Below are 12,612 nucleotides of genomic sequence, written 5' to 3'. Positions count from 1 at the left end.
GATTTTTTCTTCTTCTTTGCATCAAAGCAATGGAACATAGTTTGTTGGAAAACACGGCGTGTGGCAACTTTTCTTCAAATATTCGTGCATTTTACAGAGGGGGTAGAGTACCCAAAAAATTTACTCAAGGAAGAGTGGTTCTACTTTAACGTATTTTACTCAAATAAAAGTAAAAGTAAAAAAATATATAGCCATCCAAGAAATTACTCAAGTGTAACAGGTCATTAAAAAACACCAAACAAACTAAAAATGCTCAAAACAATTATTAAATGTTTAAAAATGACATCACCAGTCAGCCCAAAATATTAAATTATGTGAATATTTGGGTATTTCAAGGACCAAAAAGAAAACAATTCATATAACAATTACAAAACAAAAGCAGGCAAAATATATTATTTTAAAAATAAATTTCTTTTCATATAAAATTTTAACAAAAACTGGAAAGTGGGTAGAGTATCCAGATATTTTACTTAAGAATAGTGATACTCCATAATAAAATTACACAAGTTAAAGCAAAAAGAACATTACAGTAATACACTTCTAAAAGTTACTCAAGTAAATTGAGTAACTGGCATTTTGGGTTGTCTTTGCAGAAGCTGGATTATTTGTATGATAATAGATTTAATGGAGTCTGGGGAGGAGCTCACTGTACTTGGTGTTTCTTGGTCTGGTGGATTCAGGAGACCTCTTCCATGTTGTCCCACAACCTGCATGGAGGAATATCAGGGGAGTCTACAATGCAACCTGTGGCAGATGTGGACTGAGAACCATACAAACTCATTCAAAGTTTTCGAACATGGAATTTCTTTGGGAGAAAAGATTAATTTAATGCCGTTACTGTCATGATTATAGAAGGATCCAAGTCCAGAGAGCCAAAAATGATACATTTTATGTATCAAATTAGAAAATAACTATAAAGAAACGTATATCCCGTTGCAGAAAATACAACTCTGGCAGTATGGGATACATGGAAGAATAAGATAGATTGGGTGTTTCTCTGTCAGGCCAGCTCTCCGGGAGTGGCTGGCCTCTCCTCCCACTTTGGCATGCTTATGTCCTCCTGCAGACATTACTAAAAGGCACACATTCTAGAAATAAACAGATTCTCACAGTCCTTAGTATAGTGATCTCTATTTATATAGTTGATTAAATTAATCTTATCAGTAATACTTTTCATTCTAATTTGCACAATAAAAAACATCAAATGCTTGCCTGCTGCTCATGAGGAACAGCTTCCTAAAAATATTCCTGGAAAGATCTAGAGACGTATGATGTATTTCACTGGACCTGTTTCTACTTCATTCCTCTTTTAATCACACCAGAAGTCTCACTCAGTTAACTGTCTGTCTTGTGTTATAATATGCCAGGCATAAGTCTTCATGAATTTTATTTAATTTGTTTTCATTTATTAAAAAAAGAGACTTGATTAGGTGAGTTTTCTGAATATAGAGTATTTTGGAGTTCTTCAGTAAAATTATGTAGATAAATAGTAGAGAAGGACTTAGCGACGTATACCTCAGGAAATGTTGTAATATTTGTTAGTTAAATAGAAACATTAAATATGTATTAATTTGCTTTGTAAAAAATAAATCTGTTTCATCTGGTTACATTTTGCAGCTCTGCTATACTGGTAGCAATTTGCCATACATTCATAGTCACCTTGCTCACAGTAAAAGAAGTCAGAAAAAAATATTTTTTGAAATTAGAAGATTATATGTCGTCAGAGATTAACGAACAGTGGAAGGTTATCTTCTCCTGTCATTGATGAGCATGAAAAAAAAAAACGTGGTGGGTGTTGGGTCTATTTTAGTTCCTGACCTGCAAGGAATCAACCAGAGACATAAATTGCTTTTCTGCAGAAGAGGGGAGCAGAGCCAGACGTAGAGAACCGCTGTCAAACACTCTCTGGAGTCAACTCTCAGTCCCCCACTGCCTTTTATTATGATTACAAGGAAAGAGGTTGGGCTTTTTCACACAGTCACACAAACAATTTATCAGAGACCTCTACCATAGGATGTTCTGGAAGCTTCTGTGGACATGCCCTTACCAGGGCACAAGGCTGACCTTTACAAATCAGCTTCATCAGGAAGCTGTTAACACAGAAATGTGTAAATGTTTCTAACCTCCAGGCAAACATTAAAAAAAAAAAAACACTTAATAATGTACCAGAAAAGAAAGGAGCCAAGTAAACAACACAGAATAATAATATGAAAACATAACATTTCAAATAAACTCTTAAGTAAATGAACTTAGATAATAACTTTTCCAAGAGTGGGTGTGAAATAGAGGTGGAGTTTTTCTCTCATGTCTTTTCTGCATAAAAGCTGTTGTAGCTCTGTGTTGTGCTGCTCCAGAGAAGCTGGCAGTGCATGAAGCCTCAGCCTGTTCTGGGACATATGACTGGATTACACTGCACAAAGGTAGGAGCATTTTTTAAATTCTTGCAGAAATTTGCATTGTGTACCAAAACAGTTAGATATGATCGAAATACAAATAAAATGATTTGTTTAATAGAGCTAGTATTAAAAGAAAATAAGAGAAAACAATTGGCTCTTTGTTCTGGTGCTTGAATGAATTGATTTGTGCTTTCAGTAAAATCTTTAATGTAAAAAATTTACCAAAGTCAATTTTTACATTGCACAGAGTGTAAACTCCCTTACAAATCAATCATTACCTGATGAGCACAAAGGTTGGGTATGACAGAAGTAAATAAAATAATGAAGCAATTTATTTCTGCTTTGAAACAATAACTTGCATTTGAATTGACAATATTTAGTTTTAAAGCTTTTAATGGTTTTGTACTCAAATATTAAAAGTCATTTTTCTTACTTAGGATATTCAGGAGAATATCAGCAGCTACTCTTCTGCACCTGTTCCAGTCAGCTCTTCTTCTCCAGTCTTTACTGTAAGTTTGTGTTTTTCTTTAATTTCACTAATAATCCTGGTTTGTATGACGGAAGCAATGTGTGCAATTATTTAAATCCAGGAGCTCCATCCTCTCATGGCTAGCCCTGAGAACAACCCCTCCCTGGAAGACAGGGTGGAGGGCCAATCAGGGCCTGCAGGACCATCAAGCCTGCACAGGGCCTGGACCCACTTCCTCAAGGTGCTGTCATATTTCTCAGGAGACATGGAGGTGTTTGGAAAATGGATGGAGAGTAAGTCAAACCTAACACAGAGTCCTTAACTTTAAAAAACAGAGCAATGCTGAAGAACAAAATGGTCCACAGACTGCTCTGAAAGTTATAATAATCTAGTCATAAGAAAAACTGAGATACAGCTAACAAACATTTACAAGTCTAAATCTGTAATTGTCCAACCTTTCATTGGGGTAATGAACTTGTTTGTGCTTCTTCTTTCAGAACAGTTTTTTTTGCTGCAGCTCCTGGACTGGGTTCTGCGTGGAGCAGCACAAGTGATGTTTGTTAACAACCCTCTGAGTGGCCTGGTCATTTTTGCTGGCCTCATCCTGCAAAATTATTGGTGGGCCCTCAACGGTTTCGTGGGGACACTCTTTGCAACAATTTCTGCTCTCATTTTGCAGCAAAGCAGGTGAGAAAGTAAAATTGATCTGGAATAAGTCATTATGTGGGAATATAAATAAAAGTACTTAAGTGACATAAAGTAAAATATGAACAGTGGTGATCAGTTAGGATTACTGTCTTTCAGGGGTGCAATAGCTGCAGGACTTTATGGATACAACGGCATCCTGGTGGGTCTCCTGATGGCTGTGTTCTCCAATGCAGGCGACTGGTACTGGTGGCTTCTGCTGCCCAACATCTTCATGTCCATGATGTGGTAAGCATTGACGTGTCCATGCAGGCTTCAACTTTCTGAAACAACTCTGAGAAATATTAAAAGACAACTTCAAGATATTAAAACATCCAAATACTTTTCATTTTTATTTTCAACCTATCGCTGAAAAAACAATCAAAATGTTTAACTTAGGAATCAACATTTGGTGGAATAACCTGGATTTTGCATCTGGTTTCATTCGTGTTAGCATGCGCTCCACCCATCATTCACATTGGCTTTGGGTTCAAGTCCTCACCTGAGCAGACCTCATTAACAAGAATATTGAGTGGATATATAGGAAATCAACAAACTCTATAATGTAATTACTGTTATGCAGATATTCTCATTTCAGAAAACTTCAGCAGTCTCTTCATTTCTCATATGCAGCTGTACTGTATATATAACCCTATTTCATTCAGTGATGAAGAAAGATTTGAAGTGGTTTGCAGCAGACAGACGTTCCTCATGAGCCTGATTCTTTTTAACAAAGGATGTTTTGGGTTGCTTTATTTCAGCCCGATTGTGTCCAGTGGCCCTGGCATCTATTAACACCCGCTGGGATCTGCCGGTGTTCACGCTGCCATTCAACATCCTGGTGTGTCTCCACATGGTCGCCACAGGCCATTATAACCACCATTTCCCCCAAGTCCTCATCCAGCCACGCTCAGAGCTGCCCAACATCACCTGGTCTGAAATCGACGTGGCAAAGGTCAGCAGCAGTCTCCTTTTTTCTCTGTTTCTTTCTCTGCGCTGTATCTGTATATGTTGCAGAGTACTTTTCAAGTGTTTATCTTTAAAGGCAAAGTTTGTCATTTAAAATGCTTTAGAAAAATATATTTTCTTTTTCTCCTTTTCAGCTGTTCAGGTCCATACCAGTGGGAATAGGACAGGTGTATGGCTGCGACAACCCTTGGACAGGAGGGATCTTCATCATCTCCCTCTTCATCTCTTCACCCATCACCTGTGTCCATGCTGTCCTGGGATCTGCTGTGGGAATGGTGTCAGGTGAGGGATTCGAACAAAGTCTCTATTGAGGCTAATGCAGCAACAATCAACCACACATTATGTTTGCGTCCTTGTGAATCAAGACAACAATATCCCAATCTCAAATCTTTAGCTTCCCCCAAAAGGCTTCCTTGTACTTTTCCATCTGTCTTCCCAATAATGCCGATCAACTTCCCAGTTTCTGCTGAAGGAGATGTTGAGGAAATAAATAAGTCTTACTTAAGCTGAAACACTGAGTCAATCAAGAACGAATCAAAATGCATTCTGAATATTATTTTATTAAGAAATAAAGCAAAGAATATGAGCAATGACTCCCCCAGCTAGTCCAGGGAAGTGAAGAAAAGATGAAAGTACATTGCTTTTAATATCCACCAGCCCTTTTACAGAGGGCGCAAAAGGGAGGATCCCACCAGTTTCAGTTTACTTCACAACTCTGGAATTTACAGAATGTGACGCTGGACGGTTCAAACCCAGTTCAGAAATACCCGTTATTTTGTGTTTCCAGCAAGCTGCCTCCAACGTGAAGGGTGCTTCATGGATAAAATTGATTGCTTGCTTGATTGATTGAAATAAAACAAAGTTTGACATAACAGAGAGCAGCCACACAGCATGATGCTGCCACCCCCATGCTTGTAATTGATCCAGTAGAACATATAGGGTAAATATAAAGTTTAGCAGAACTCTGAGTTGCTGCTGTTTTCTTTTGACTTATTGTTTCCGGTTCTTTGAGTTTTGCGTATTTCTTTTCCTTCTCTCAGGTCTGGCTTTATCAGCTCCTTTTGAGGACATTTACTTTGGTCTCTGGGGATACAACTGCGTCTTAGCCTGCATCGCTGTAGGAGGGATGTTTTACGCTCTCACCTGGCAGGTGCACCTGCTCGCCATCACATGTGGTGAGTAGATAGCCACCAAGATAAAGCCTCCATCTAAAAGGTGTGGGTGCGTCACTTAACTGTAAGAAACCGAGTCAAGCGTAGATATGGTATTTCTGATATGTTCTGATAATCACACTTGTTATATCACGGGGATTTGAAGACTTTTTCTCCTCTGCAGCTTTTTTCTGCGCGTACCTTGGCTCTGCCATCTCCAACGTCATGTCCACGGTTGGTATGGAGATCTGCACCAACAGATTTTGATTTGCCATTTATTTGTATCTCACATTCTGTTTATGTATTCCAGCTGGGTTTGCCGGCATGCACCTGGCCTTTCTGCCTGTCTGCCCTCACCTTCCTCCTCCTAACGACGGGGACCAAGAGGATATTCAAGCTCCCGCTGGCCAAAGTCACCTACCCTGAGAAAAACCTGGCATTCTACTGGAGGCTGAAGAAGCAGGAGAAGGCAGAGAAGGCGGCGAAAGAGAGTCAGGAGCAGCTGAACGCTGAGATAACCCTGCATGAGAAAAACCAATTAAAACTGGAACTTCGACGAATAGAGGAGGGGAGACAAGAAAGTGAAAACAACAACAGTACTGAAATGGATGAGGGCGTTAATGTGGAAGGAACAAACGGAGAAGATAATTCCACCAAGGTTGTTCCTGCTGACTATGTCTGAACAATGTTCTTGGAAATAGTGAAGATGTGAAAATAAGGAGTGAAATGTTTGAATAATGTAAAAATATGTAGTTGTAAATATATATATTTTTTTATTATTCTGCTGTCAATATTCATATTCTTTTTTAAGAGTAATGTTCAATTTAGCAACCAGTACTTCTTGTATACACTTGTCTTAATGTGGGTGCTAAGCTTTTATTTGTACTGTAATTTTTTTTGGAACAATAAATTTTGGTGTTTTCAAAAACAGGGAATTTCTGTCAGCAGGATAACTGGCTGTGCACTCCACTAAGCTGGTCTTTCTGGATGAGTGGCACAAGAAAAGCTGTTTTGTTTACAAAGCTATAAAAAACATTCAAACACTGTTTCTGATATGTGAAATGTTAAGCGTGTAGGAAATATAATGCTGTCTACTGTCACGAACGTACCACCCCGTTGATATTTTCACCACCACACTGGTGAAAAATGTAGAGGCTGCAAAAAGCTTAAGATTAGGGGGAAGGTTCACTTTTCAGCAGAACTACACTCACCGGCCACTTTATTAGGTCCAACTTCTCATTAATGCAAATGTCAAATCAACTAAATGTCAAATCAACCAATTGGATGGCAGCAACTCAATGCATTTAGGTGTGTACACATGGCCAAGATGATCTGCTGCAGTTCAAAAAGAGCATCGCAATGGGGAACAAAGGTGACTTAAGTGACTTTGAATGTGTCATGGTTGTTGGTGCCAGATGGGCTGTTCTGAGTATTTCATAAACTGCTGATCTACTGGGATTTACACGCACAAGTATCTCTAGGGTTTACAGAGAATGGTCCGAAAAAGAGAAAAGATCCAGTGAGCAGCAGTTCTGGGGGCACAAATGCCTTGCTGAAGCTAGAGGTCAGAGGAGAATGGCCAGATGTGTTTGAGCTGATAGAACGGCAACAGTAACTCAAATAACCGCTCGTTGCAATCAATGCAGAAGAGCGTTTCTGAATGCACACCACATGGAACGTTGAGGCGGCTGGGCTACAGCAGCAGAAGACCAACCGGGAGCCACTCCTGTCAGCTAAGAACAAGAAACTGAGGCTACAATTCACACCGGGTCACCAAAATTGGACAACAGAAGTTCGGGAAAAACACTGCCTGGTCTGATGAGTCTTGATTTCTGCTGCGACATTCGGATGGTACCGTCAGAATTTGGCTTCAACAACATGAAACAGGAGGGACACTGAAATGTCAAATGAACCTTGTATCAACGGTTCAGGCTGGTGGTGGTGAGGCAATGGTGTGGGCAATATTTTTCTGGCACACTTTGGGCCCATTAGCACCAATTGTGTCAACGCCACAGCCTACCTGAGTATTGTTGCTGACCATGCCCATCCGTTTATGACCACAGTGTACCCGTCTTCGGATGGCTACTTCCAAAGGATAGCGCACCATGTCATAAAGCATGAATCCTCTCAGACTGGTTTCTTGAACAATGTGGTCACTCAACTTGAATGGCCTCCACAGTCACCAGATCTCAATCCAATAGAGCACCTTTGGGAAATGGTGGAATGGGAGATTCGCATCATGGATGTGCAGCCGACAAATCTGCAGCAACTGCATGATGCCGTAGTGTTAATGTGGACCAGAGTCTCTGAGGAATATTTCTAGTACCTTATTGAACCAATGCCACAAAGGATTAAGGCAGTTCTGAAGGCAAAAGGGGGTCCAATCCAGTACAAGCAATATGTACCTAATAAAGTGGCCGGTGAGTGTACGTCAGGATGGTTTAGATTAAAGCTTATTCACTTGTTTGAATGGCCCAGTCAAAGGGTAGATACAGATCAAGTTTTTAGAATGAAGCACATTAAGCTTTTATTTGGTAAGAATGATTCACTCTTTTACCCTGATGAATTATTTTTATTGGTTTATACTTTCCGTGATGTTTGTGCTCGTTTATTGAGAATGAACCCGAAACTTTAAATATTTAAATGTTTGTACTTCCCCATTAAATTTCTATCACACCTAAATCAGTTGAAGCTTTGGCTCTGCTCACAAAGGGATAAGTTTCTGCCTGGTTGCAACTAGTCGTCATGATGTGACTTTAAAGACAGAGTTACTTTATGTTATTATAGGTTTAGTCACAAGATGCATCGCAAATTTTTGAGAGGCCCCCATGACTGCACAAAAACATATAAATAAATATGACCCTGCTCACTGCAACACAAAGCAGATTTGTCCGTTTACTAATCTGGTTTAGGGGACTTGCACAACGAGTCTGAGAGATTCCAGAGACTGTTGCAGTTCCTGATTTAAATGGTCAGAGAATGGGATTAAATATGATCTGAGGCCCAGCACACTGAAATACTGAAATTAAAAAAAGCCTAACTCCGAATTTGTTTCTTAAGCCCCTTTAGTGTTTTCATTTTCTTAATCAAAGAATGCTTGTATTACAGCAAGACACAATTAATAGACTCCGGACACTCATGGATATCAGGATACTCATGGATTAACTTGTTGGATGTTTAAAGGTTTTCATATTTTTTTAAAAACTTTAACTTCAGTATTATTTTATTTAGATTTTATGTGATAGACGCTGATCAGAGTACTGCCCAATCCTGAAATATAAGGAAAATTATTATTTTTAAATTATTGTTTTACAATTAAATTTTTAAAAAACTGCCTGTGCCTGTAAAGTTCTTGCTGCTGGTGCTGCTGCAAGTCTTTGGAGGTATGTCTCTTCCAGGTCTGCACATATATCATTAATTTTAAAAAAAAATAATGTGTGGATGATCACATAACCTCTTCTAGTTTGTTGGTTTTGCTCATGTAAAATGAATTTCCTCATGGCTGAATTTGAAGATCAAATCAAAAACTTTAGACTGCGTTTATAACTGTGGTCAATTTTGACCCTTTTTGCTCCCATCAAGTCAGAGCAGACTGGATTTGGCTTCAGTAGCTTCAATTTGGTTATTCACGCTATTAATACACAGTCAAAAGAAAAAGTAAGATTGAATAACTGCTAAATACTGAAAGTTTAGGAAGGCTTAAACAAAAAGATTATGTATGAATAACTCTACAGTAGTAATATATTATTTTTAAAACTTTAGTTAGGCAATCAACTTGATAAAATCTTGACTCTGTTTAAGAATGTTAGGTGACAACATCTCTAGTAACGTAAATTACTAGAGGTGTAATTTACATTACATCTCTAGTTCTCTTGTTCTTTCACTATCTACACGTTAGATGAAGATGAAGCTTCAAAGCTGCAGCTTCTCTCTGCATATTTGCTATATCTCCCGTCGACAAACAGCAAAATCATGCAAAAAACTGAGACCAAAAACTGAGGAGAAAATGATTCCTTCTGTATGCATCCAAAGTTTGCCCTAAAAAAAATTCCTAAATCTTTAGCTCATGTGTAAACACAGAAGTGAGCTAAAGAAACCTCATTTTGGCATGGGGTCAGGCATGATCATATAGCAAAATCCATCAGCTTCAGCATTACTGTCGACAATGACTGCATTTGAGGAAATTATATTTTCATTTTCCTGTCAGTTGACGTTACGTATGTCGATGTTATGTAAGTGATTTACACTTGTTTGTCAAATTTCTGGAACCTCACAAGATCACACCTTTTGTGCCAGATGCAGGTAAAAGCTTTGCTCTAGTGAAACTATGCAACAGCAACCTTTATGGAAACCTGTTGCGCCTCCTTCGTCAATCCAAACATTTGAGATAGAAAAATGTGATAAGTGCCAGACAAGATCAGAACACAGCATGCCAGAGGCTTCCAGAAGCCTTTGGAGAAAACTCAGTATTAAAACTGCAGTGTTTCTCAGTCACACGGCTCACAGAGAGATTACATCACACTCAACAAGTGTCATTCCTCTGTCAACTGACTCTTACATCCATCTGCCATTTTGATTTACAGCAATGGTTGGATAATTTTTTACAAGTGTTTCAACATGACTATGATTCATCCTTTGAAACATTACTGTCTTGTCTTCAAGTAGAAAGACTTTATTCTCAGGTGCTGTTGAGTAAAGAGCAAAGGAGGCTAGATGGATAAGACAGCCTGGTTATCCCACAGCATCAGGTTTTGCAGTTTCAGCTTACATAACGGCTGTCGACGAGCAGATAAAGTCCAAAGTGACATCAAGAGGCTGGTTTAATTGATGACTATAAATTAAGTTTTATCAGTGTGTCCATTTTTCAGGTCAGATATAGTTGCTTAGCACTTTGTATGACAGAGTTGTTTAAAAGCAACTTGGATCCATGAGCGACAAGTGTTTGCTGTGTTTTGACTCCAATAAAGTGTAAATTTCCTTTCTTCAGTTAGACTTAGACTTAGACTGACTTTATTGTCATTTTGCATGCACAGGGTGTATACAGAACGAAATTTCGTTGCATACGGCTCAGGACAATGTTTTGAGCTTTCAATGTTGTGAGGTTACTCCAGAATAAAATAAAATACAGTATAAAATATGAATATAAATCTAAATATAAAATATAAAGTGCAGGACTGACAGTAAAATAGAAGTTATTTAGCTCTGTACATGTGCAAGGTATAAAGTGGAGACCAGATTTTAAGTGCAGTCCAGTTAAGAGTTCAGCAGTCTGATGGCAAGTGGGAAAAAGCTGTTTCGGAACCTGGTGGACCTGCACCGGACGCTGCGGAACCTCTTTCCAGAGGGCAGCAGGGAGAACAGTCCATGGTGGGGGTGTGAGGGGTCACTGATGATGTTTCGGCCTCGGGACACGCAGCGCTGGGATGAAATGTCCTGAATGGAGGGAAGGGGGGCCCCGATGATCCTCTCCGCTGTCCGCACCACTCTCCTCACGTTCTTCCAGTCGGAGGCGCTGCAGCCTCCACACCACACAGAGAGGCAGCTGGTCAGAATGCTCTCTATGGTGCTTCTGTAGAATGTCCTGAGGATGGGCGGGGGCAGGTGTGCTCTTCTCATCCTCCGCAGGAAATACAAACGTTTCTGTGCCCTCTTGGCCAGAGACGTGGTGTTCACAGTCCAGGTGAGGTCGTTAGTGATGTGCACCCCCAGGAATTTGGTGCTGCTGACCACCTCCACAGCCGAGCTGTTGATGAGCAGTGGAGCGTGGCTGGGCCGGTTCTTCCTGAAGTCGACGATCATCTCCTTCGTCTTGTCAACGTTCAGGATCAGGCTGTTGTCTCTGCACCAGTCCACCAGCTGCTCCACCTCCTCTCTGTAGTCCAGGTCGTTGTCGTCTCTGATGAGGCCCACCACCGTTGTGTCGTCCGCGAACTTCACGATGTGGTTGGTGGCGAACCTGGGGACGCAGTCGTGTGTCATCAGAGTGAACAGCAGAGGGCTCAGGACGCAGCCCTGAGGGGAGCCTGTGCTGAGGGTGATGACATCGGAGGTGTGTTGTCCAATCCGGACTGACTGAGGTCTGTCGGTGAGGAAGTCTAGCAGCCAGTTGCGCAGGGGGGTGCTGAAGCCCAGGTGTCCTAGTTTTCCTGCCAGATGCTGTGGGATGATTGTGTTGAACGCTGAGCTGAAGTCCAGGAACAACATCCGCACATGAGTGTTCTTCTCCTCCAGGTGAGCCAGGCTCAGGTGTAGGGTGGAGGAGATGGCGTCCTCAGTGGAGCGGTTTCGGCGGTAGGCAAACTGGAACGGGTCGAATGTGGAGGGGAGTCTGGAGACGATGTGTTCTTTTACCAGCCTTTCAAAGCACTTCATCATGATGGGAGTCAGTGCCACAGGCCGGTAATCGTTGAGAGAGGTGACTTGAGGTTTCTTTGGCACTGGAATGATGGAGGCAGTTTTGAGACAGGCTGGCACTGTGGCTTGGTCCAGTGAGGTGTTAAAAATGTCTGTTAGGACACCAGCCAGCTGACCTGCGCATTCCCTGAACACCCGCCCAGGTATGTTGTCGGGGCCTGGGGTTAGCCAGCACAAAGGACTAAAATGTTAAAACCCTACTTAATGTCAACAGAATTGTAATGTTCATATGATAAACACCACATAAGCATCATAATCATAACCTTTGTGGTCATCTGTGTAATCAGAGTAAATATCTTTTCAGGATTTCATGACGCAGAGTGGACACTGCAGAGCTGTTTGCTTCCTTTGGGGAACTGTAGGACCTCATTCAGCAGAACTTATGATTTTATGGTTTGTTGGCAGTGATGCCGTTGGATCAGGATACTGATCATTTCTATTATTTCAATTAGCAGACTTGTGTCAGGTTAGGAGCTCGTTTCTGCCCAACCAGTCGAGATGAGCGCTTTTTATTCCTTCACTACATGGA

General features: G+C 40.6%; 1 protein-coding gene across 1 annotated transcript; it reads left to right on the top strand.

Moving 5' to 3' along the window:
* Positions 1-402: 402 nt before the first annotated feature.
* slc14a2 (solute carrier family 14 member 2) lies at positions 403-10,649 on the top strand. The gene is given in 11 exon segments (XM_028033432.1): positions 403-2,420; positions 2,834-2,905; positions 2,987-3,158; positions 3,363-3,552; positions 3,670-3,798; positions 4,311-4,326; positions 4,328-4,504; positions 4,653-4,800; positions 5,559-5,693; positions 5,854-5,903; positions 5,980-10,649. Coding segments are annotated over 11 exon segments (1,512 nt in total). The 5' UTR covers positions 403-2,369; the 3' UTR covers positions 6,352-10,649.
* The last annotated feature ends 1,963 nt before the right edge of the window (positions 10,650-12,612 follow it).

This window comes from Xiphophorus couchianus, chromosome 12 (assembly GCF_001444195.1).
Source record: "Xiphophorus couchianus chromosome 12, X_couchianus-1.0, whole genome shotgun sequence".
Taxonomy (NCBI): Eukaryota; Metazoa; Chordata; class Actinopteri; order Cyprinodontiformes; family Poeciliidae; genus Xiphophorus; species Xiphophorus couchianus.
This window is presented reverse-complemented; position numbering and strand designations above follow the sequence as displayed.